A 25,093-nucleotide genomic window follows, 5' to 3' on the forward strand; every position below is an offset into this window, starting at 1 on the left:
TATTTATATTAGTTAGTAACTATGAAACAAAAGTAGTTAAATAGTACATAAAACGTCGTGTTTATTATGGTATTAAGTATCGTAGTTAATTACAGTTGCCGAGTCACGGCTTCTGTGGTCTAGCCACTGATGTTGAACTTTTTTCATTTTTTTTTTAATTTGCTGCTAATTTGTCAATGTCATGTCGATGTCAAATTATCAGTTCAATAATAATGTGTGTCAAATGAAAATTCACAGTCAACTGTCAAATTCAAATTGTATAAAAACATAAAAACGAAACTATCGGTGATAGAGTTTATTTTTATTTTTATTTATAAATTAAATGCAGTGCTAAACCAGAATATTTTGATAGTTTATTGTGTACTGATTTGAATATAGTAAAGAAATTGCAATTACAAATCATTTGGCTAGGAAAATAAATTTGAAAGTTACATGACTGTACGTATTTATAAATTACGTAAGTAAAGTCTTTCTTTATAAATATTTATGCATTATAATTAAACAATGTAGAGAATATTCTTACGTAATGTTTAATTAGATAAGCACCTGTATTTATAATTATTCGCTAGTTGGTCGACCTTGCTGTCTGATTAAAGTAACCTCTAGCTTGAGTCATTCTATGCAACTTTTCCCGTTATTTAATAAAATAATATAAAAACAAATTCACATAGAAAAGGTTTTCCTTTTGACCTCATAGTTGTGCTCTAACAATTAATTATACAGCAAGTAGGTAGGTATTTTCTATCAAATCTGATGATATGCAAGTCATTGTATTGTTTTGTAACTGGTAACAGCAAAATTTGAACTGAATACTTGCCTGAAGCCCTGTTTCTATATACTTATCTGTATATTTGACCGGCTGTTTCATAAGGCTGTCAAAATAGTAGAAAATGGCTGAACAATTCGTATAAAGCTTTATGTTTAGACAGATCTGGGGAAAAACTGAGCTCAGAATTTTTAATGGATGTTTTGACACACCCAAACCAGTGTAATATAAATGGGCTAGCACCCAAATACATCTTACTCTCTGGTATTTGTATCTAGTACTCTCATCTCTTAACTTTAATGATGATTTTTTGAATATTTCATGAATCCATTCATGATTGACTAGGTATTGAATATTTTATGAATTTTCACACAACAAAGTAAATACTTAATTAAAAGAAAGTAAGCATCACCATAAAGCAAGCAATTAAAGGTTCATTTTCTTTAATGGTAAAGAAAAACATTGTGAGGAAAACTGCATGCATATGAGTTCTCCATAATGTTCTCGGCAATGTGTGAAGTCTTCCAATTTGCATTTGACCAGTGTGGTAGCCTATGGCCAAACCCTTCTCATTTTGAGAGGAGACCTGTAGTGAGCTGGCGTTGGCTTGATCGTGATGAAGCATCATCATCACAGCTAATCATGTTTAAGCACAGAACAAAAGGTCATTGTACTTATACATTGATATTGGAACCCACTTGGAACCTTATTAATTTTGAGTTATGATTTGTAAGCCACTCAGACAAAGCATTTTCTGAATATACTTAGCCAGTATGAACTAGTATCTATCTTTTATGGATACCCATATTAAATGAAATCTGATTTAAACTGGTTATGAATATTACCCACTCATTGCTCTAGTAAATAAGTACTTGTGAAATGAACCCACTTGGAACCTTATTAATTTTGAGTTATGATTTGTAAGCCACTCAGACAAAGCATTTTCTGAATATACTTAGCCAGTATGAACTAGTATCTATCTTTTATGGATACCCATATTAAATGAAATCTGATTTAAACTGGTTATGAATATTACCCACTCATTGCTCTAGTAAATAAGTACTTGTGAAATGAAACAGGATGTTTTATTTTTGTGGGGAACTATTTATTATTAATCTTTCTGTATCTATTCTTAATATATTTTAGATACTCATTTGATTTAGATAAAAACCGGCCAAGTGCGAGTCAAACTCGTGCACTGAGGGTTCCGTACTCGGGTACTTTTTCCAACATTTCCACAAATTCGCGGTTTTCAGATTTCTTCCTATACTTGTGCTATAAGACCTACCTACCTGCCAAATTTCATGATTCTAGGTCAACGGGAAGTACCCTATAGGTTTTCTGGACAGACACAACAGACGGACGGACAGACAGACATAACAAAGTGATCCTATAAGGGTTCCGTTTTTCCTTTTGAGGTACGGAATCCTAAAAACGAGGCAACGAGGTGTTGTACACCATTATATTTATGATGTTGGTTGTCTGACAAATCCAACATGGTGGATATGATAATAAAATTCAGTTTAATAAAACACCCTGTAAACATCTCGATATGAATTATCTTTGTACTGGAACTAAATTAGTAGGTCACTTTATACTAAAATTAAATATATCGCTTACAAGTTATAAGGTCATAGTATTACATACTTGTTTGACATAATAAAACAGTATTTTCAAAAACTGCAAAATATTTTACTGAACTTTTTTCACTATTTTAAAACATATTTTTTTCCATATATACTCATACATTTGTTATTAAAATGTATATTTATGTGCGCAATTATTCCAATTTGTCCAAGCATTGTTCATCACATTGAATTGAAACTTTGTAATAGTTTTTGTTGAAAATTGCGTAAAAATTTCTGACTTTACCATCGTAGTATTTTGTCATTTACTTACCTATTTATTTTATGCAATAATTTATTCAATAATTACAAATGACAATTATTATAATTATATTATGTGACGCGCGAGTTATATTGCATTGCAACGCATGCAGGCCTTAGCTATAGCTAAAGGTACTGCCAATTCAGCATTACATATATTCATTACTAGGAAGACCAAGCATCTCGGACTTTCAAGGATATTCCAACTCTGCAAAAAAAACTCTGCAAAGGATATTCCTCTCAAATTAATTATTAACTGTCTCTTAAAAATACGAAACTATTGTTTCATCATTTTTTTTTCAAGATTTTTTTAATAAATTTATTAAATATATGAACAAATATATTTATAGAAATAAACGCAGGTAATAAATGTTAGGTATTATTTTATGCACACAAAATATAATGTAAGCAGGTTTTGGGCAGAAGCTGATAAATAAATAATATTCGTATTTTTTATTTCAGTCGATAATTTTATATTAAAGTGAAATGTGTGCCAAGAGGGTGTGACTTTTCTGTAAGGCAAAAGTCATGCGGCGCACGCGTGGCGTGGTTTTATAAATTGATAACCTTGCCATAAAAAGATAATGTACTTCGCAACATGTGCTCTCAAAGGCATGTTTAAATTCTATAATAATAAGAACTTATCAATACTTACTGATAACCTGATTTTCATAATCTCGCAAAACAACATAATTTTCAAAATAATTTCTTTATAAGTGCTTAAGTTTTATCTATGACCTATGTGATCAAACGGTATTTTTCGTAAACATGTTTTGAATGTGGTTTTTTACTTATGGAAAATCCGAAATGAACTAGCCATCATCCTTATCCGTGGAATAAGGCTTTTGAATTTAAGGCATAGTAGCGTACGGTAGAAACATAATTATATGGTTAATTAATTGTTATTACAGCATTAGTAATAATTAAAAGGCGCTATCTTGCAATAATATCTAAAGTGTTATCCTACAAATCTAATAAGGCAATTAAATCTATTGCCAAGTCTCAATTATTACTTAACGGGCTATTATATCATGTGAATATCAGAAAATAACCTTGTTATTTATTAAAAGTATGAATTGAATAACATAATCTAACGTTCAAAACGTTTGCTTAATTTCTTTTTGCATAAGTAGGCACAGGATATGTACACAATAGATGCGCAAGTTTTGAAGCCCTTTTTAAAATAGACCACAGGACAAAATTGGTTTAAAAAAAACTGACAAAAATAAAATTGGTTAAAAAAAATATTATTTATGAATCACAAATAACTACATATTATATTAATGTTAATTATAAAAAAGACAGAAATACAAACATATTATGAACAAAGTGCAAATGCATCCAAGTCGGAGACCTCGCTTCGCTCAGTCAATAAACACATAATAATATAATGTATACTATAATGTACATATAATTTAATTATAGCTATGTGCATGATATTATTATTGTGATATTATATCGCACGCTTTAACGCCGTATAGAAACAGCTTTTACATTTTTAACCAAAACAAGTTTACTAATATCACTACCATATTACGTATGTAGTACAAGATAACATGATTTTGCACCCGACGCAATTTGCAAAACAAGTGTCTCCACAAACATTCCATTCGCTTCTATCGCGAGTGAAAGAGATAGGTGCCGTTTCATCGCCCTTTCTTTAAAGACTTCTCTTGTCTGGCACAACGTCTTTAAATGAAGATGTCGCTGTGACGTCAGTCATAGTACGTAGCTTTCAGAGGGAAGTGTTGTAGCTCGCATCATAGCGATATCTCGGGGAGGCTGGTAGATATAAAGCGATAAAATGGGCCGCGTACACTGTTCTTTATGATATCACTCTCAGTGAAGGCGTGTGCGCAATATTTCCGGTCAAGTTACTAGTCTTCAAGAGATAAATACACATTTAGAGCGTAGCAGTTATCGAGGTATATCGTTTATCGAGTTATATTATCGTTTATTACTTTGAAGACTCCGTGAAAATGGCTCTGTACAGGTATTAATAAACATAATATTTGCACGCTATGCATGCTCTGATTTATTGATATTATAATTTATATGAAAGATAATAATTTATTACAAGTTAATTTCCTTGTCCTTTGCAAGAGCTGCAATTTAGTTCATGGTTATATTGATCACGTTTTAATTCTACGGTCATGCCAATCTTGAATAGTAATAATATACCTAATTATCTTTTAGCGGTTCTTAAGGAAAATAATAGGGAAATTTTGCATAATATAAATAAGGCGGTTGGTGTCTTACAGTGAACAAATAGTGTTGTAGTGTCTAATGAAGTATTGTTGTGAATTATTATCACCTAAATTAATATATGTAGGTACTCGAGTAATGACTCCAACAGAAATATAATATCATTGTTTTACTATTTCAACCGTAATTAAAAATCTAAATTTTCTAGTCACCAGTCATTCACGCGAATTATTATACGCAAAACAATCAAACAAGTTTTTTTAATCGTGTTAACCTTCAGGTTTATTTTGATTAGATTATTAGCAGTGTTTAAGAATTTCGTATTTTATTTAAAACGTAGTAAATATTAGTTACTTACCGACTTTTGTTTTGAAAGGGTTTCCACTATTACTACTTAAAAGTCCTTTTGTGAGTTTCAAAAATCTTGGTCACCCTTATCATAACCGTTGTCCTTTTATCAAAAACCGGCCAAGTGCGAGTCAAACTCGCGCACCGAGGGTTCCGTACTCGGGTATTTTTTCCGACATTTGGCATAATAATAAAATAAACTTTTTCATGCAGCCTAAAAAGCAATCTCCACCTGGCAACGCTCAAGACTCTCTCCCTGGTGTCAATAAGTGTAATGTCACCACAGCAAAGCGTGCAGGAGTTGTTCCGAACAGCCGACTGCGTGTGCTTCGATGTGGACTCCACGGTCATACAAGATGAAGGTATCGACGAGCTTGCCAGATTCTGCGGGAAAGGAGACGAGGTGAAACGACTGTGAGTGTACGATTAACCTTGTATTCTATATATGGGCAATGAGGAGATTAGTAGGAGAACCAGAGTAACCCATGGTTATTCCCCTTTTCCTTCAAATTAAGGGTAATGCTTGTGGCTACGAATATGTACGACAATAGTGCAACTGGTTGGGTTTGAACCGCTGGCCTTATGGAATTCAGTCTGCGCCTTACCCGTTGAGCTATTGAGGCTCTATTGAGGTTGCGTAGCTGAAGTGGCAATGGGTAGGGCACATAGTACGGAAAACCGATAGATGTTGGGGTCCCTAGGGCCTAGGTCTAAGAACTGTACCTCACACAGGTAAGCGCAGTGTTGGAAGACCCCCCTTAAGAGCTGCTGGATTAAGGCGGCGCAAGACAATCGTGGCGTGTGATAGTTCGTACAAGAAACATGCCCAGCAGTGGATGTCTATCGGTTCATGATGATGATGATGGCTATATAGGGGCATACATCACTTTGAACATTTTGTAAAATACTTACCTTGTCCAATTTTACATCAGCTGATCTCTTTTTGGTGGCCCAAATCCTATGTGGAATACTGGCAGTGATTGTTAAGTGAGTAATTCAAGTGGCTCTATTCAAATATTTAATGCGTCAAATGTTAGCCGGTTTTACTGTAACTTTCTATTATCGATTTGAAATTAAACTTGGTTGAACAAAATCTAAAAGGAACTCGTCTGTAAATTACGCTGTTGTTTTTACTAAACTTTTATGGTTCTATAATGTTATCTTTTGTTATCAGAACAGCGGAGGCAATGGGAGGTAACATGACATTCCAAGAGGCTCTAAAGAAGAGGCTAGATATCATCAGACCCAGCGTTAGTCAAATTAGAGAATTTATAGAAACCTTCCCTAATCACCTCACTCCAGGAATAACGTAAGTACATTTGTATGTTAATCTTATCTATTAACCCCCGACTCAAAAAGAGAGGTGTTATAAATTTGACGTGTGTATCTGTCTGTGGCACCGTAGCTCCTAAACTAATGAACCGATTTTAATTTAGTTTTTTTTGTTTGAAAGGTGGCTTGATCGAGAGTGTTCTTAGCTATAATCCAAGAAAATCGGTTCAGCCGTTTGAAAGTTATCAGCTCTTTTCTAGTTACTGTAGCCTTCATTTGTGGGGGGGGGGGGGGGGTGTTATAAATTTTTAATTTATACTTGTCTTCTTACTAAGTTTTTACTTTGTAACTAGAAATTACCTAATAATAATAATTTAATCAATAGATATGCGTTGTCTTAGTTGATAGACATGGTTTTCTAGGTCAATTATTTTACTTACAAATGCCCAGTGCCCATAGATATCTTTTTTGCTTAAAAACTAAAAAAGAAGATTTACATAAGCTCAATCAAACCATGGCCACACTAGGAAATGGTTTGGCTTACATGCCTTTGATGATGATGAATCATCATCAGGTGAGATTGCACTCAAGGGCTGAATTGTATCTGAATACAAAAAAATCTACCTTTGAATATGAGAAGTTTGATAGTGATATGTAAATTTAAAGTTAATTGAAATTTAAGTGTTATACTTAACTCCTTAACAAAGGATTTTTTTTGCTATTTAACTTTCTTAAGAAATGTTGTTACAACACAATTTATTAATTGGTATATGATTCAGTGATAGCTGTGATGAATTCTAAATACATATTGGTGTTACTTGATTGATTAAATAACTAATTAGTACGGGAAACCGGTTTTAACCTATTCACTGACTCAGCTGACCCGACTGGCTTACTGACTGATTGAGGGGCAAATTGTCCCAAATGTTGTTTTGACATCAAACTGTGTCGTGTTATTTATATGATAAAGCAATTTTTTTAAGAAAAAGAAATTGTAGCCAATTGTGACAGGTCATAATAATTAATGGATTGCTATCCTTTTCATAATGCTCCCTGCCAGAAAGGATAGCACTAGATTTAGACGTATCACTTGAGTTCAGAGATTGTGTTCAATAGCCACAATATCGCTGTAGAAACTAAAGTTTATAGACTTTTTTTATTAATAACATTTTTCATATTTACTTTCAAATCAGTGATAATTGCTAAATAATCTACTTAGATCAAATTTATATGTGCTAGCGTTGGTAGTTCCCACAATGATTCCTAGAATGTTTATCAACAAAAGTTCAAACCCCACTTATTTGTTGGTTTGAATCCAAGTTAAGTTTCAATTAAAATGAGACAGATTTATACTAGCGATATAACGCTGTCTCGTTTTAATAGTGTCTTAAATCTGAGCAAAGTCAAAGTACACTCTATAAATCTCAGTCTAAGGCTATATATCTATAAGGCGTGCTTTGAATTATCTCAGATTTAAGTCTTAGTTAAAACGAGACGGATTTATGCCAGCGACATAACGCTGACTCGTTTTAACAGTGTCTTAAGTCTGAGCAAAGTCAAAGTATGCTCGCAAATCTCAACTTGAGACTTAAGGAAAAGGGGAGCCATTGTTTAACATGAATAAATCCCTTTTATTTATTTATTTTCCTTTTGAAGAAAGAGTTTTTCAAAAATTTAATGAAATTCTTATTCTATTACAGAGAATTAGTCAAGACTCTACATGAGAGAGGAGTCATAGTGTACCTCGTATCAGGAGGCTTCAGAAGTTTAATCGAACCGGTCGCAGAGAAGCTACACATCCCAATCAGCAATGTATATGCGAATAGACTCAAATTTTATTTTAATGGTGAGTAAAATATCATAGTTACTATTGCAACCACATGTTATAATCAAGTTTAAAAAAAAAGAATATTAGCCATGCTAATCATGATTAATACTCCCATTCCCCTCCAATTAAGCGTAAAGCTTGTGCTGGGAGTGGGTACGACAGTAGTGCAACAGGTGGGGCTTGAACCGCCGACCTTTAGAATTTAGTCCACTCCTCAACCGTTGAGCTATCGAGGTTTCCTTATAATTGCAATTGACTGGGCTTATTTTTATGCCCAAATAGCTCAAGGCATTGGCGGGTGGCACAGATATCAGATTATATCGAATAGGGTTGTTGCCAGCTAATGAAATTAGCAACTTTTAGGGCGTTTTGCACAAGCCCTGCTCGACATAATTTGCAGTTACAACACACGACATACGACAGACTGCACACGACGCGACGTTCGTACGTTTTTTCTCGAGTGACGATTCCGCAACCACAGCAATTGCGGTTTGTTGTCTTCACGTTCGAAAGCTCATGTGTCCCGAATTTAAACGTCTGCAACTTCTTGCAGTCCTGCTGTAGAAGACCCAAAAATGTCGCATTCACTAAAACCTAATCTACACCAATGAAATATAGACCTTATTGCTTGACGTTAAGATTTTAAACACAAGAACAACAGAGATTTGTGCTATTTAGCTTACAATTTGCGTGTACAAAACATGGCGCGAAGGCAACAACCAATCGCGGATGGACGCGCGCTATGATTGGCTGAGATATCTTCGCGCCAGTCAAATAGAAGATTTCTGCGCAAGTACATCGACGTAACTTATAAAAGTGGTAGCACTTAAATAATAAACGAATGCCCTACACTGGTTGCAAACACTGGCCACTCCTATGAATTCATTATTATTCGCTGATTTTATCATATTATTCTCTTCTTCTTTTTCTTTCTTAGCCCTTATTAATCCATTGTTGGACATAGGCCTCCTGACGTGCACGCCATTCTTCTCAATGTTGGGCGAGAATCATATCTATTCTAACTAATAAATAAAATTGAAGTGTCTGTCTGTTTGAACGGGCTAATCTTCGGAATGGCTAAACTTATTTTGACGGGACTTTCACAGTCAAGTAGAGGATTAACCAAGGAGTAACATAGGCTACTTTTTTAACCAACTTTGAAAAATGGACGAGTTGTGTTTTTCTACCTATATAAGTACACGGATATCTCCGAGATTTCTGAACCGATTTGCGTAATCTTTTTTTAATCGATAAAGGAACTTTGCGACGTTGTTCCATAAAAAAATTGGATTCCAACTCCTCAATCCTGATGCTGCAGGAGATCTGACCAATCCACGCGGGTGAAGCTGCGGGCATCATCTAGTTATTAGTATGATGGAAAAACCTAAGAAATACCCTAAAAAAAGATGATGAAATAGAGAGAACGGACACTTATCGTCAAAGCAAAAGCATATTATTGTCATGTTGATAAACATGCGGGCACGCCTCCAGGGAACGAGGTCGATGTGTTATCAGTTACAGTAGGTATACGATTTCAATGGAACGCGGTCTAGCAAACATTGTGTTTTTACCCGACAGCGGCAAAGTCAAAAGGAGGAGTTATGATTTTAGCAGTCTGTATGTAAATAGATTTGTATTTATGTGTGTTCCACCGTAGCGCCTAAACTGCTGAGCCGATTTTGATTAATGTGTCAATCGATTTGTTATTATGATCCGGGTGACATAGGCTACATTTTTTATGAAAAAAATCGACCTGACGGATGCTACATCCAAAAAGTAGGGGTATCCAATATTTTTTTTTTACTATTGTATCGAGTGGGATGTCAAATGAAAGAGGAAAAATCTGAGGTTATGAATATAAATATAGTACTTACAATGTAAAAATACATCGAACGACAGAAAAACAATTTTACTATATCTATGCCTATCTATCGGCAGTTCGCGGGTGGTACCGGCAGAGAGATAGTCGGGTTTTAGTGCTGATTAACTTTATCTTGTTATTTCTTTTGAAAATATTTTATTTTATTAGGTACTAGATGACGCCCGCGACTTCGTCCGCGTGGATTTAGGTTTTTCAAAATCCCGTGGGAACTCTTTGATTTTCCAAGATAAAAAGCAGCCTATGTGCTAATCCTAAATATTATCTATCTCCATTCCAAATTTCAGCCAAATCCGTCCAGTAGTTTTTACGTGAAACATACACACACACACACACACATACACACAAACTTTCGCCTTTATAATATTAGTGTGATAGTGTGATAAAGGTCATTTGTATGAATAAAATATTTTTTGACCAACATCTGCTGTCACGATTTTTTTTCAGGCTAGTGAAATGTAATGAAAATTCTAAAAAATTATCCTTACATAAAACAATGGATCAGCATTAAAAATATTTTGTAAATGTCCCACAGAGTATTTAAAGTCATCACAATTTGCTACTATTTATTTTAATAATAGTTCATTGGGTTTGATCCCCGAGTGCCCTAGCGTCGGTATTCCTCTATTTTCACACAAAATTACTTGTAAAATAATTCTATGAACTCAAAGGACCGTTTGCAAATTTTAAAAGTAACACAGACAGCAAAATAACGAGTAATTATTTGGTACTACATAGTATATTCCCCATTTGTCATGTATAACATCAAACACGCTGTATAATAATAGAAAGACACAGATACATAGACAAAGAGGTAAATAAACATACAAATCTAGATTTAAATTGAAATGAGATGACCTCTGTTCCATGTGTTCAATTCAATTGACAACTCTTTCATCATTAAGAGGGGTCTCTCCGTCACTTACTTCATACAAACGTAGTTCCAACTTCATTTGAATATTAAGCAACCAAAGTCCATGAAATTTTGCAGACATATTCTAGAAACTAATATCTATGTCTTTGGTTTTCCAGATTTCTGTTAAAATATTCGGTTTCAAAGTTACACGGTCTTAAAAATTTACATACAAATCTTTGAGCCCCTGTAATTTTAAAACTACATATGTAAAGAAAATACATTCCCATTTTCTTAGTAATCTTTGAATTTGAATTTTACCGCGCTCCATAATAAGACTGTCATTTGTCAGCGAGTTGTATCTTGTCTGTGTTTTGGAAGTTACAAAGCATTTGACAAGATTGGAGGTTATAACGAATAGAAGTATTCTGTGGTGACAACATGAGAGGACTGACGTGAAAAGATTAAATTGAAACAGTAAAAATTCTTTAATAAGCAATTAACTTAGTGAAAATATAAACTTTAATGTCGTTTCTCTTAATTCAGAGCAACACATGATTGTTTTAATTGGCTGATCCTTAAAAATACCTTATAAAACGACATTTTTGTTTGTAAAAGTCAATTGAAAATGGAGAAACTACGTTTTGAATTTACACTATTGCCTGGAAGTGATGGAAAATCAAACATTACTTCTATAACCTCAATAGCTACGAGTGATAGTAAAGTGTATGCAATACCGGAAGATTTACAGTCAGCCAGTCTTCATAAGGAAATTGTGAAAACACCTGCTTATACTAAAGTAAAAAACAGTTTAAAAAAAAGGTACCAGGTAAGAAGAATATGGATAACATTGACAAAAGACCTTGAAAAGACCTACATGGATGAGGATGGTAATTTACAATTTGGGGATCAATTTCTTGAAGAAATCAACCAAGAAAAACTTGCTACTCAGAAAACAGAAACAGGTACGTTAGAAAGATTGTTTGAAAAACTAGTAGAAAGTTCACAGGCGAGTAAAAGCCTAAAACATATAGCAGAAAAGTTTGTGATCGATAAATTCACAAGCAAACATTCCAATGCGAACCAATGGATGGAATTATTTGAAAAAGAATGCATGCGGTTTGATATAACAACAGATGAAAAAAAAATAGAAATACTCCGATTGTTTTTGGATAAAAGTTGCGTAGATTGGTATAGTTCAATGATCATAAAATTAACCATGAACTCTGAATGGTTGACGTGGAAAAACAAATTCTGTGAGACATTCGCAAACAAGGGATGGAACCCAGTCACATACGCATTATTATTTAAATACAAAGAAGGTTCATTATTGGATTACGCTATGAGGAAAGAGAAACTTTTACTAGAAATGAGAAGAACAATCGATACAGGTACTTTGGTGGATCTTATTGCAGCTGGTTTACCAGAATTTATTCTTAATAAGATCGATAGGGAAGTATTGCAAGACACAGTTGATCTGTTCAATGAAGTAAGCAAGTATGAACATATGGTAAATAAAAGGGTTTTTTTGAATAAGAAAAGATATGGAAATTCCAAAATTAATGCTAAAAATGAAGATAAATACCCATGCAAGATTTGTGAACAATTAAATAAAGGCACTCGGTACCACGCTGAAACTTCTTGTTGGTTTAGAACAAAAGAAGATGATAAGTTAAAGAAAAATGTAATCAAACATGTAAACAATTCAGTGATCGAAGCTGAATTAAATGAAACTGATCAAAAAAACGATTAGTAACACCATTAATAAATGTCAAACTACTAATAAATGATAAATTACAAATTTATGGAGTTTACGATTCGGGTTCAAATGTTTCTTTGATTAATTCAAGATTGCTGAAACTTAAAGGAAAAGGAAACAATTTGAATAAAGCTAATTTAGTAACAATTAATGGTGTTAAAAAGACAACTGGTTTGACAAATTTGAAAATAAAAATTTTTGAATTAGAAAAAAATGTGGATGTATACATAATTGATGAACAAAACTTTAAGTATGATTTTTTGATTGGATTAGACATGATAAAAATGTTTAAACTTATTCAAAATGAAGACTTGACAATAACACAGAAACAATGTTTGAGTGAAACAAAAAAAATGGAAGAAGTTTTAAAAAATACGCAAACAGACATTGGATTGGTAAATATACAATACAATAATAACATTTCAAGAGAATACAAAATAAATTTCAATGAACATGTTAAAGAAGAAGATTTTGAAATAAAGATAGATCACTTAAATCAGTATCAACAAAACAAAATAGATATACTGATTTGCAAATATAAATCAGTTTTTGCAAAAGATAAGTATGATGTTGGTACTGTTAAGGGATATGAAGCGAGAATAGATTTATTGGTAGACAAATATTGCAGTAAGAGGCCCTATAGATGCACTATAGAAGATAAAAAAGAAATAGAGAACCAAATAGCAAAATTACTGGATCATAAACTTATAGAAGAATCATACAGTCCATTTGCGGCACCTGTTACATTGGCATTTAAAAAAGAGGATAACAGAAAATCCAGGCTATGCATAGACTTCAGAGACTTGAACAAGATAGTAGTGCCTCAAGCTCAACCATTTCCGTTAATTGAAGACCTGGTAATAAAAACTAGAAATTGCAAATTTTTTTCTACATTAGATATAAACTCAGCATTTTGGTCCATTCCTGTACGAATCGAAGATAGAAAAAAGACGGGATTCGTAACACAAGATGGCCACTTTCAGTGGACATGCCTACCATTCGGACTGAAAACATCGCCAGCAATTTTTCAGAGAATATTAAGTAACATATTGAGAAAATATAAACTTACGGATTTTACAGTTAATTTCATTGATGATATACTCATTTATTCTGAAACATTCGATGAGCACATTAATCATTTAACAATGTTGTTAGAGGCAATCAAAACAGAAGGTTTCAGGTTAAAATTTACCAAATGCACATTCGCATCGAACTCTGTCAAATACCTGGGCCACATCATACAGAATAATTCTGTAAAACCATTAAAAGATAACCTGATTTCTATAAAGGATTTTCCAGTTCCACGAACACAAAAAAATGTAAGACAATTTCTGGGCAAAATAAACTTTTACCATGAGTATATACAAAATAGGGCAATAATACTCGAACCATTGCATAATTTACTCAGGAAAAATCAAAAATTTTTTTGGTCAGACAAATGCCAGAAAGCATTTGACAAGATAAAAAGCTTGCTTTGCTCACAACCAGTTCTAGAAATATTTGACCAACATTTGCCAATCAACATTTACACTGATGCTTCTATAGAAGGTATTGGAGCAATTTTAAAGCAAACCCAGCCTAATGGAAAAGAGAAACCAGTTGCATACTTTTCAAAAAAACTAAATGAAGCCCAGAAGAAAAAGAAGGCAATATACTTAGAATGTTTAGCTATCAAGGAAGCACTGAGATACTGGCAGTACTGGCTAATAGGTAAATCATTTACAGTTTATTCAGATCACAAACCACTAGAAAACATGAATTTGAAATCTAGAACGGATGAAGAGCTGGGCGATTTAATGTATTATGTTTCCCAGTACGATTTTAAAATAAAATACGCTCCAGGAAAACAAAATTTGGAAGCAGACTGCTTAAGTAGGAACCCAGTGTTAGAGTCTGAAGAAAATACAGATGAACAATTGAAAGTTGTTAACTTGGTTAAACTTGAAGATATTTTAACAGATCAGAAAAACAATGAAGAAATACAAAACCAAAAAAGCAAGTTGATTGAAAAAAACATGGTCTACTTAAAAAAGAGGGGGAAAAAAGAAAAAATAATTCTATCAGAACAATTCAGCATTAAATTATTGGAAAATATACATAAAAACCTGTGCCATATTGGAATTGGACAAATGCAGAAAACAATTAGTCCACACTATGCTGCCAAAAATTTGATGAAAAACATTAAAAAAGTTTGTAGTAATTGTGAAATTTGTATTAAAAATAAATCAAGAGGACATGACAAATTTGGACTTATGTCTCATCTGGGCCCGGCCAAAAAGCCTTTCGAAATAATCTCTATAGACACAATTGGTGGCTTTGGGGGCTCAAGATCAACAAAGAAATATCTTCATCTCTTAGTAGATCACTTTACAAGATATGCATTTATTGTAACATCGAAAACGCAGACAGCAGACGATTTTGTAAAACTAGTCATGAACATATCAGAGGTGGAGGATATTGGCATGCTTCTCACCGACCAGTACCCAGGAATTAATTCGAAAGAATTCAAGAAATTCTTAAATGACAAGAGAATCCCAATGGTCTTCACTGCAGTAAATGCCCCATTCTCAAATGGCTTAAATGAAAGGCTCAATCAAACACTAGTGAATAAAATCAGATGTAAAATAAATGAAAAAGGGGAAAAGAGAGCATGGACAACAATAGCCCAAGAATGTGTAAATATATACAACAATACTATACATTCAGTCACTGGCTTTTCACCAAGATATCTTTTATATGGAACAGATGTCAATATTTTACCAAACGAATTAAAGCAAGAGATATCCAATAGTGATTGGATAGAGGACAGAAAAACAGCACTAGAAAACACAATAAAGTCACACAACTACAACAAAACACTATTTGATAGGAATCGGATACACCATGAATTTAATGTGGGAGACATGGTTTATGTGGAAAATGGAAACAAGCTAAACAGGAAGAAATTAGATGAACTAAAAATTGGACCTTATGAAATAATACAAAAATTATCAAACTCAATTTACAAAATTGATACAGGGCACAGAAAAACAGAATCGAACCTTTTCCATATTACAAAATTAATACCAGTCCCTACGTTAGATGTTTAAGGAATTGCTGTATTTGAGAGAAAATTTTAAATTTTCTCCACCGGGAGGGGAGATGTAAAGAAAATACATTCCCATTTTCTTAGTAATCTTTGAATTTGAATTTTACCGCGCTCCATAATAAGACTGTCATTTGTCAGCGAGTTGTATCTTGTCTGTGTTTTGGAAGTTACAAAGCATTTGACAAGATTGGAGGTTATAACGAATAGAAGTATTCTGTGGTGACAACATGAGAGGACTGACGTGAAAAGATTAAATTGAAACAGTAAAAATTCTTTAATAAGCAATTAACTTAGTGAAAATATAAACTTTAATGTCGTTTCTCTTAATTCAGAGCAACACATGATTGTTTTAATTGGCTGATCCTTAAAAATACCTTATACATATTTTTAGAAAAATCTAAAACACCACAGACACAGATATTAGTTTCTAGAATATGTCTGCAAAATTTCATGGACTTTGGTTGCTTAATATTCAAATGAAATTGGAACTATGATTGTATGAAGCGAGTGACGGAGAGAGTCCTGTTAACCATGAAACGTCCTTCAATGTTTTTATATCAGTCAATGACTTCAAAACGATTGTTGGTAATTTTCCGAAGAAATATACTTATCGATAATATAATAGTAAAACTGTTGGTACACTTTTATCTTGTATCCATGTATTGTATAGGTGGTCTGATTAGTATTATTTAAAATAAGATAATAAATCATATCAGTTAGTAGGATATTGAATTATTTGATATTTACGTAGTATGTTTATTATAACGCAGCATAAATCAGTCATATAAAGTATTAGTAAGGAAAATTTTCAAAGTTAAGTAAACAAGGAAATCTAAACTTGTTGTTTGTTGTTTAGAAAAACCAAAACTTTGTACATAATAATGTTATATGATCGGTCAGAGCTATTATAAGCTAATAGCCCACATAAATAACATTTAAATGTGATAGCTAATAACCCTAGCAAGTTTTAAAATAATGCAGGGCTTCACAGGGCTCACTTTAGGGTCCATTTTTATTCGTAGGATATATCAATGACTACTACATCGATTCTAACGGTGTTTTGCGTTAAGATTTTCTTCAAATCTACTGTTGTCATCTTTACTTTCATGTTATAAAAGAGTGAAGACCACACTTTTAAACATTGTCCAACAAATAACATCGTTTCGTAGTGTTTCTATGTAAATATTTCTATATGAATGAGATTTTATCAAATATTTAGATAGTAATTTCTGAGTAATAGATCATATTTTTGCTTTTATAAATAAGACAGCCAATATATGAAGGTTGTACATAATATTTTACTTTTGGTTGCCCATGTAGCTCAAATAAAAATTGTACCAAACATTTCTAGATAACACTTCATAGTCCAAACGATAGTGTTATCATAACCATTCAGTAATGTAATAGATCTCATAACTTTATTACATAACATTCGACCTACTTCCACTTATGAAATGTAACAAAAATGGCTTTATGGCCTTAAAATAGTGATCAATTTTTTCTCTCGACTGAATGTATGATATTTAAGTCAAATTCAAACTATTTATTTCGATTTTTTTTAAAGGAATATTAGCCATGCTAATCATGACTAATACTCCCCTTTCCCCTCCAATTAATTGTAAAACTTGTGCCAGGAGTGGGTACGACAATAGTGCAACGGGTGGGGTTTGAACCGCCGACCTTTCGGAATTGAGTCCGCTCCTCAACCGTTGAGCTATCGAGGCTCTGAGGCTTATATGGTAGGTACATCGTATGTAGTTAATTCGTTAGAGCTGTAATTCCGAGATTCTAATTACAAGAATTGCTCTTTCAAAGTATTACTAGTTGATGAAACTTTCGGGTATAAAGTTTTACTCATGGAGATTGGAGATATTTAATAATTTTCTTGTTAGTTATGTTACAAGTCAGTTATGAAATCAATGATATCAGACCCCACTGGGGTAACATTTGACCTACCTAGTGCAATATGCTTCAATCATTTCTCCACCGCGTGTTTACTGTCACCACGGTCAAAATAATGAAAACAATTTGTACAATAAACTCAAAATTACACCTTATATCGCCTACAATAAGGCACATTTTTCATCAATTAGGAATTATACAAAATTGTTATACAAAAATGAACTTTAACATTAAGTGATACAAAGTTGGGTTTTTATCGGCAATAATAACACAGATATAGACTAACAAACGATAGTTGGTTATCGCGCACGCATTCTTTGCGTGCTCATTGAGAGAAAACGCAAATGCGAAGCAAAGTGGGCCGTTTCGATGACATCTTGTTTTTATCTAGTCTATTTTTAAATGGTTAGTGACATGCAAATGATATGAACATAGTTAAGTAATATCGTTAAGTTAGTTCCAACTTGATCCTTCTAGGGATACGCATCTACCTATTACTTTGCTAAACATAAGTTTCTTTATATAGATGTATAATACACAACTTTTGTAGAAACATTGCATGATTTTTTTCGTCGTTATTTCAACAGTTTAGTTCTTGTATTCCTGTCATTTCGTCTGAATTTTGATCTATGATAGTTTTAGATAGATATTTTTTTTTGCCTTCCTTCCTTGGCTTTAATGGGCCATGTCAGGAGACTTGCTTCGTCATCTCTACATTCAGCTTCACCTATTCGACCTTCGTTCCACTCGGCCTCGTAAGGGTTAAAGACCAAGATCTTTTAGAGCTTTACAAAAACACTAGAAGTACGATAGACTGCACGAAGGTGGGGTGATCAGATTTCTTTGTTCGACCTAATCCAATGCATTATTATTTATATGAAGTCCATCTCTCTAGAGTGGAATGACTCTGTGGCGCAGTGTCTTTTTGATAACAACTCAAATTCAACTTTATTTAGTTTGGTATTGCGGCGGCGACTCTAAAGGGTTTCAACTCCGTGATTTCATTTCCATTCCATCAGCCTGTAAGCGTCCACTGCTGGACATAGGCCTATCCAAGAGCACGCCACCAACCACGGTCCTTAGCCTTCCTCATCCACCCGCTCCCCGTCACCTTCTTCAGGTCATCAGTCCAGCGGTCTGGAGGTCGTGATTTCAATTGTTTGTTACCAATTTAAATCGAATGGTTTAAGTCAATAAAGCTGAGATTGAGTTGTTTTTAAAATATCACTGCGTGTGTGTTGCGATGTACAGTACAAGTAGTATTTGCGTTTTTTATCGGTCGCTATCCTTGAACGAGGTATATTTATTTTGTTCTTACTTCTTAAGTATTACAAAAACTTTAGACGCGGTTCAAAGTGACGCTAAACTCGTGCATTGTATAGAATTTACCTACACGGGTGCAAATGGTGGCTAGCTTTTCCTGCATGTTTATCAGTGGGAGGGCGGGCGGTGCATGTCGTATGCTGCATGTTGCACCATACAGATAGATTTCTTTGGTTTGGCGGATTATAGCAAAATAAGCTTTTGGTTCCTTGTATATCATGGACCTCCGCAAAATAACGCCTGCTTCTATGCTAAATTTTCATAGATTGTTTTGCACATACTTCGAAGTCCTTATCCTTATCACTGCTCTTATATTGTTTTTATAAAGTTCATTGAAGTAAAACATCAGTCGCAGTTTTTCGTACTGCGCCATTTCTGTAAACCCGTTCGAAGATAGGATATCGGTTAGGATTTGTTTTTGTTATTACGAATAATGTATCTTTTCACACATTTTTGTTAGGGCTTTTTCGTTTTGTGCTGAAAAACTACACAAACACTATAGAACAAAAATATTGGGAATATTATTATTAATATTTTATGAACGAAGATTTTTCATTTTGCGGACTTTTTTCGTTTAGAAAGAAAGTTCTTTTTTATAAATTTCATACGCATGTTTGTATAAAAGTGTCTAAAAAAGATGTTTTTTAGAATCTGCCATCATTCTTTGAATTTGAATAGAGAACACGCGAAACGTTTTGTCCAATCGACCAGCGATGTCGGGATTAAAACTACCCGATGTTTTGCGGTACTGTAGTCTGTACCCTCAGTATAAGATTTTAATTCTCACCAACGTTGATAGTATTTGAAAGTCGTTAGCGTTAAAGTAAAATGGCCCTTAGCTGCCTTGTTTTAATGCTCAAGTTTATACATATATTTACAACCAGCAGCGCTCCAAGCGGAAACGTTGCGAAATTAAAATCAATGGTACTGAATACCTTAAATCAAGGATCATTAGGTCCATTTTACTTTGACTTGCACGTTACTTTGTTTCAACTCTCGGATCTCGTACTGAGGGTACTGGTAAAATGGTTGTAGTGAAATGGTAAAACAGTGATGGTCATCATCTGTTCAATTGTTACAGGCGAATACGCAGGTTTCGACGAGAACGAGCCAACCTCGAGGACGGGAGGGAAGGGTCTGGTCATCAGAAGGCTTAAAGAACTGCACGGGTATCAGAGACTTGTGATGATTGGAGATGGAGCGACGGACGCGGAAGCCTGTCCACCCGCTGATGCATTTATAGGTAATCCCATCATCATAATTAACGTATAGACGTCCACTCCTGTACATAGGTCTCTTGTAGGGATTTCCACATGCCTTGTTCTTGCGCCGCATGAATCCAGCGGCTCCCTGCGATTTCCTTGATGTCGTCCGTCCACCTAGTGGATGGTGCGGTAATCCAATACATATTATAAATGTCTGTCTGTCTGTCCTGCTAGCTTTTCATGACCTATCTGTTCAACTGACTTATATGTATGTGTAGATGCTGAAAATATATCATATATTTAAGAGTAGTCAAAACCGATTTGGATGTGTAGATACTGAAAATATATGAATCGCGCATTTTTAAGAGTAGTCAAATTTTTTACCCGATTGCGACGAAGCTCAAATAGAGGGTTATGTGTTTTATCTGTATATATGTATACAGATAAAATACATAATACATATAACATATACATATAACATACAATATATACAATAATACATATAACATATACATATAACATATACATATAACATATAATATATAGATAATGTATACAGATATGTATGTCCGTTCCTATGTCCCCTCGTTTAACGGCTTAACCGATTTTGATAAATGATATGTCATTAGATTCGTCTTGATGGCGCGAGTGGCACTGGGTAAAATTCTTAAAAATTAAAATACGAATTTTGTGCACTTTAATGGACGGGCTGAGAAAGATGCAATGCAAACCGCAGTCGGGGTTTTTTGAAAACTTAAATTACTTACGTGTATCTTGTTTATTACAGGTTTCGGTGGAAATGTAGTAAGAGAAGAAGTCAAGAAAAGATCAGCGTGGTACGTCACAGACTTCCAAGAACTTATCTCCCACCTGAGCATCCAGACCAAATGAACTGCAATGCTGCCAAAATAGTTGCAAAGTCGACCATAGTTCAATTGACATAAAGATCAGTATCGCATAACGTTCAAACTGAACCGTTTCTATATACTTCTTATAATGCGTATAACGTAGGCACAATTGCCTAGCATTTAAAATATACTCTAACACTGAAATCTATAGAATGTACTTTGACTTTGCTTAGACTTTATCTAGAGTTAAAACGGTTTATGTCCAAAATATCTATCCCGTTTTAACTCTAAGTTAAGTCTGAGCAAAGTGAAAATATGCTCACAGACTTTACTTAGAGTTACAACGAGACATATGTTTGACATAAATCTGTCTCGTTTTAACTCTAAGTAAAATCTGACATTTAGCGCTAATTCTAAAGAGCGATTAATTTACGTAAAAATTACGCTCTCAACTCTCTGTACAGAATTGGTGCTAATTCTATTGTACACTGCGTTAATTTAAACTAAATTGCTAGGTTTAAATATAGTGCTATCCTTTTTAAAAAAGGATATTATAATGAAAAGGATAGCATTATTTAGGCCTGTCAATTATGTTTTATTTAGAGATGGTGTAAAATAGAATTATTGGTACCATTGACGTATTTATATTGTTTTTTTTTAGCGCGCTAATAATAATAAAAATAATTCATAGAGAAAATTAACAACATACAGCATAGATTTATCAGGACATTATTGTAATTTTTTTATTACTAATTGACATATTTTTGATTAATTAATTTCAGTCTAATAAGAAAATTTAAGAGTGAAACTTTTGTTACCAAAATTTTGTCTCATAATTTTGATGAAATCTAAGATTCATTTTCATTGTTATTTTTATTGATATTGTTATGTAGTAAAATTGTAAATAATAATATAGTAGGTATTTTAAAAATTACAGACACATTGCCATAGAAAAATTTATTCAACTTTACTTAAATATTAAGTAAAAAAAATTGTTTATGCATTTATAGTGACTGTTGTTTCGTTTTATTGGTACTTTGAGTACAAAATATTTAGTATTTTCTGGACTAAGTCTTGATTAAAGGTGTTGGCATAATATGTGATGGATCAAAATTTAGTTTTAAATAGATTTAGTTAATCATGTAAAGCGGTGTAGCCTACTGGTTAACGGCCAAAATTAATGCTCAATCTATCTTTAACTTGTCGGTAAGTTACTTAGCAACGCTGTTGTTTGTTAAAAAGACTTTTGACGAATAACAACATTGCTAAGTAACTTATCGACAGATTACAGATGATTGATTTTAATTTTAGCCGGTAACCAGCCACCGTAAGACATCGGCTTCCTATTTAGGAATCCTTCCTAGGGTTCATGAATCAGTCAAGCAATTATATACTACTTGCTTTAAGGTGCCCATGCACTTGAACTGAACTCGCACGATATTCTCTCCAGCCGCGACGCGCGGCAGTGACGCGCTACGCGGTACGCGCGTCGCGGCTGGAGAGAATATCGTGCGGGGCGCTGCCGCGACGCGCAGTTCAGCTGCAGTTCAGTTCGAGTGCGTGGGCACCTTTAACGATGAAGAAAAACATTTTTAGGAAACCTTCAAGTCTACCAAATTGCAACTGACCAGCGTGGTGGATATTAGAGTTATGGCTTTTAAAGGTAGAGGACTGAAGATAATGATGATGATGATTTGTGAAATATATGTAAATAATATGTTGCTTTAGCTTTTGAGGCTGAAAACTATAAAGCGAACTTTGACTTGGCTCAGACTTAAGACACTGTTAAAACGAGAGAGCGTTATATCGCTAGCATATCTGTCTCGTTTCAACTGAAACTTATGTCTGAGGAAAGTCAAAGTACCCTCTACAGATCTCAGCCTAAGATTCCTAACTAAACTAAACCTTAAAAGGATTTAGTTTAGTTTTTAAACCAATTATTATACCCTAAATACACCATTTCTTCTGTATCTTATTTAAATACTCCTAGTATTACCGCAAAATAAATACTAGTGCATTACTACCTAGAATAAAACTAAATTGAGTCTAAGGTCCATTTGTATAAGGACACTTAAATGCTGTCACTTTGGTAATTGCATTATGCTCTTACCAAAAAGAGATAGAATCACAAACTTTAACTAAATCAGTTTATCTGTCCTTATGTAAGTGGGCCTTAAACTATTACATAATTTTATTATTATAATTTATTTTATACACCAACTGAATAAGCAACAATATTTAGTTTTCTCGACTAACTCGTTTATAAAATAATAGTGAATGTTGATTCTATTTAATACGTTACTCCTATAGTATTAATTTTTTTATGAATAGTTTGACAAAATGTTTATGTAATTATGTTTTGTATGACGATAAGTACTGAACATGAAATAGCTTTTTGTAATATCAAAAATGGCTGTGTACTTTTTATGAATAAGAAAACAAGTTATATTAATCCTTTTAATAATAATATTTTATATTATATAGGTAGTAAGTAAAAATAAAATTATTATATTAATTATTGAAAATTATTTTGTTTGTCTGTTATACAAATAAAAATATATTTTTTGAAATAAGTATTTGTTTTCTTTTATTTCTCACCGGATGCTTGCATGCGTTCAATCACGATGGCACTTTCGGTGTAGTAGGAATACATACATACTTTCCTATCATTGATATTATATTATACAATGATGCCGTATGTAAATGAGGTCTGTTAAAATCAAGTAGATTACGTATCCAAGTGTACTCGTATATATATATTTTTTAATAAAAATGAGCAGGCGGATCACCTGATGTTAAGTGATCGCCGCCCATGAACATTTGCAGCACCAGAGGAACCGCCAATGCGTTGCCGGCCTTTCAGGAATTTGTTGGACCACCCCTTGGATAACCCCAAGTTGTAATCTAGTAGGAACACCGCCGATGGGAGTGCAAGTGAAAAATGAAAATATACAACACTTACTCTTATTATTATTATGGATGGAGTTACTAGCTAGGTAGCTGTGTGTTTGTGATGTGTGCCAAGTTTTTACTATGACTTAACAGGGCTCTCTCCGTCACTCCATACAATCGTAGTCCCAATTTCATTTGAATATTAGGTAAGCAACCAAAATCCATGAAATTTTGCAGACATATTCTAGAAACTAATATCTGTACCTGTGGTGTTTTAGATTTTTCTAAAAATATGTAGTTTTAAAATTACAGGGGCCCAAAGATTTGTATGTGAATTGCTAAGACCGCGTAACTTAGAAACCGAATATTTTAACGGCAATCTAGAAAACCACAGGCATAGATTTAGTTCCTGGAACGTTTCTACAAAATTCCATTGAGTATGATTGGTTAGTATTCCAATGAGAGACGAACTACGTTTGTATGGAGCGAGTGACGGAGAGACCCCTCTTAATTCATCGGATTGCGCACTTTTTGTATGGCAGTACTAGCTTTAAGCAAAATAGTTGCAATGTTCTAGTAGAGAATAGTTGCTTTAAATCTTTGCCAGGCGCATTTAACTTTGCCACAAAGACGGTTGAAAACTGAAGTAAGTAGATAGTTCATTCTGTTTGAAGAGTGGTTGAAGTTGAAGTAAAAACAGACTTAAATCCATACTAATATTATAATTGCGAAAGTATGTCTGTCTGTCTATCTGTCTGCTACCTTTTCACGGCCCAACAGTTTAACCGATTCTGACGAAATTTGGTACATACAGGGTTAGCTTATATCCCGGGGAAGGACATAGGCTACTTTTTATCCCGGAAAATCAAAGAGTTCCCACGGGATTCCAAAAAACCCACCCACAGCAGGATGGGTTTCGGAAAGGCTATAGCACCGTAGGCCACATCCACACGCTACGGCAGATTATGCTTAAGACCTCCTATTCGGAGTCCCGGGTTCTAATTTGCTCCAATCAATCCCTCATAGCTTGCATCCTGGA

At 33.8% G+C, this 25,093-nt stretch overlaps 1 protein-coding gene and 1 long non-coding RNA gene across 8 annotated transcripts; one reads left to right on the top strand and one right to left on the bottom strand.

Annotated features, from left to right (window-relative positions):
* Nucleotides 1-262: 262 nt before the first annotated feature.
* LOC123872295 (phosphoserine phosphatase) lies at nt 263-22,304 on the top strand. Of its 7 annotated transcripts, none has more exons than XM_045916502.1 (6): nt 263-457; nt 5,419-5,619; nt 6,380-6,514; nt 8,178-8,323; nt 20,191-20,352; nt 21,102-22,304. In XM_045916502.1, the coding sequence occupies exons 2-6, from the start codon at nt 5,480-5,482 to the stop codon at nt 21,203-21,205; spliced, it is 687 nt and encodes a 228-aa protein (XP_045772458.1). In that variant the 5' UTR covers nt 263-457; nt 5,419-5,479; the 3' UTR covers nt 21,206-22,304. The 7 variants fall into 7 exon arrangements, with proteins under 7 accessions (XP_045772458.1, XP_045772462.1, XP_045772457.1 ...); XM_045916506.1 differs by lacking the exon at nt 263-457 and adding an exon at nt 4,188-4,193; XM_045916501.1 differs by lacking the exon at nt 263-457 and adding an exon at nt 4,298-4,577.
* On the bottom strand, nt 21,829-23,699 carry LOC123872300. Its single transcript, XR_006797451.1, has 2 exons — nt 22,731-23,699; nt 21,829-22,562 (listed from the first exon to the last, which is right to left on the bottom strand). It is a non-coding gene; the product is annotated as an uncharacterized LOC123872300 (long non-coding RNA).
* Nucleotides 23,700-25,093: the final 1,394 nt, after the last annotated feature.

Source organism: Maniola jurtina, chromosome 15 (assembly GCF_905333055.1).
Source record: "Maniola jurtina chromosome 15, ilManJurt1.1, whole genome shotgun sequence".
Lineage (NCBI taxonomy): Eukaryota > Metazoa > Arthropoda > Insecta > Lepidoptera > Nymphalidae > Maniola > Maniola jurtina.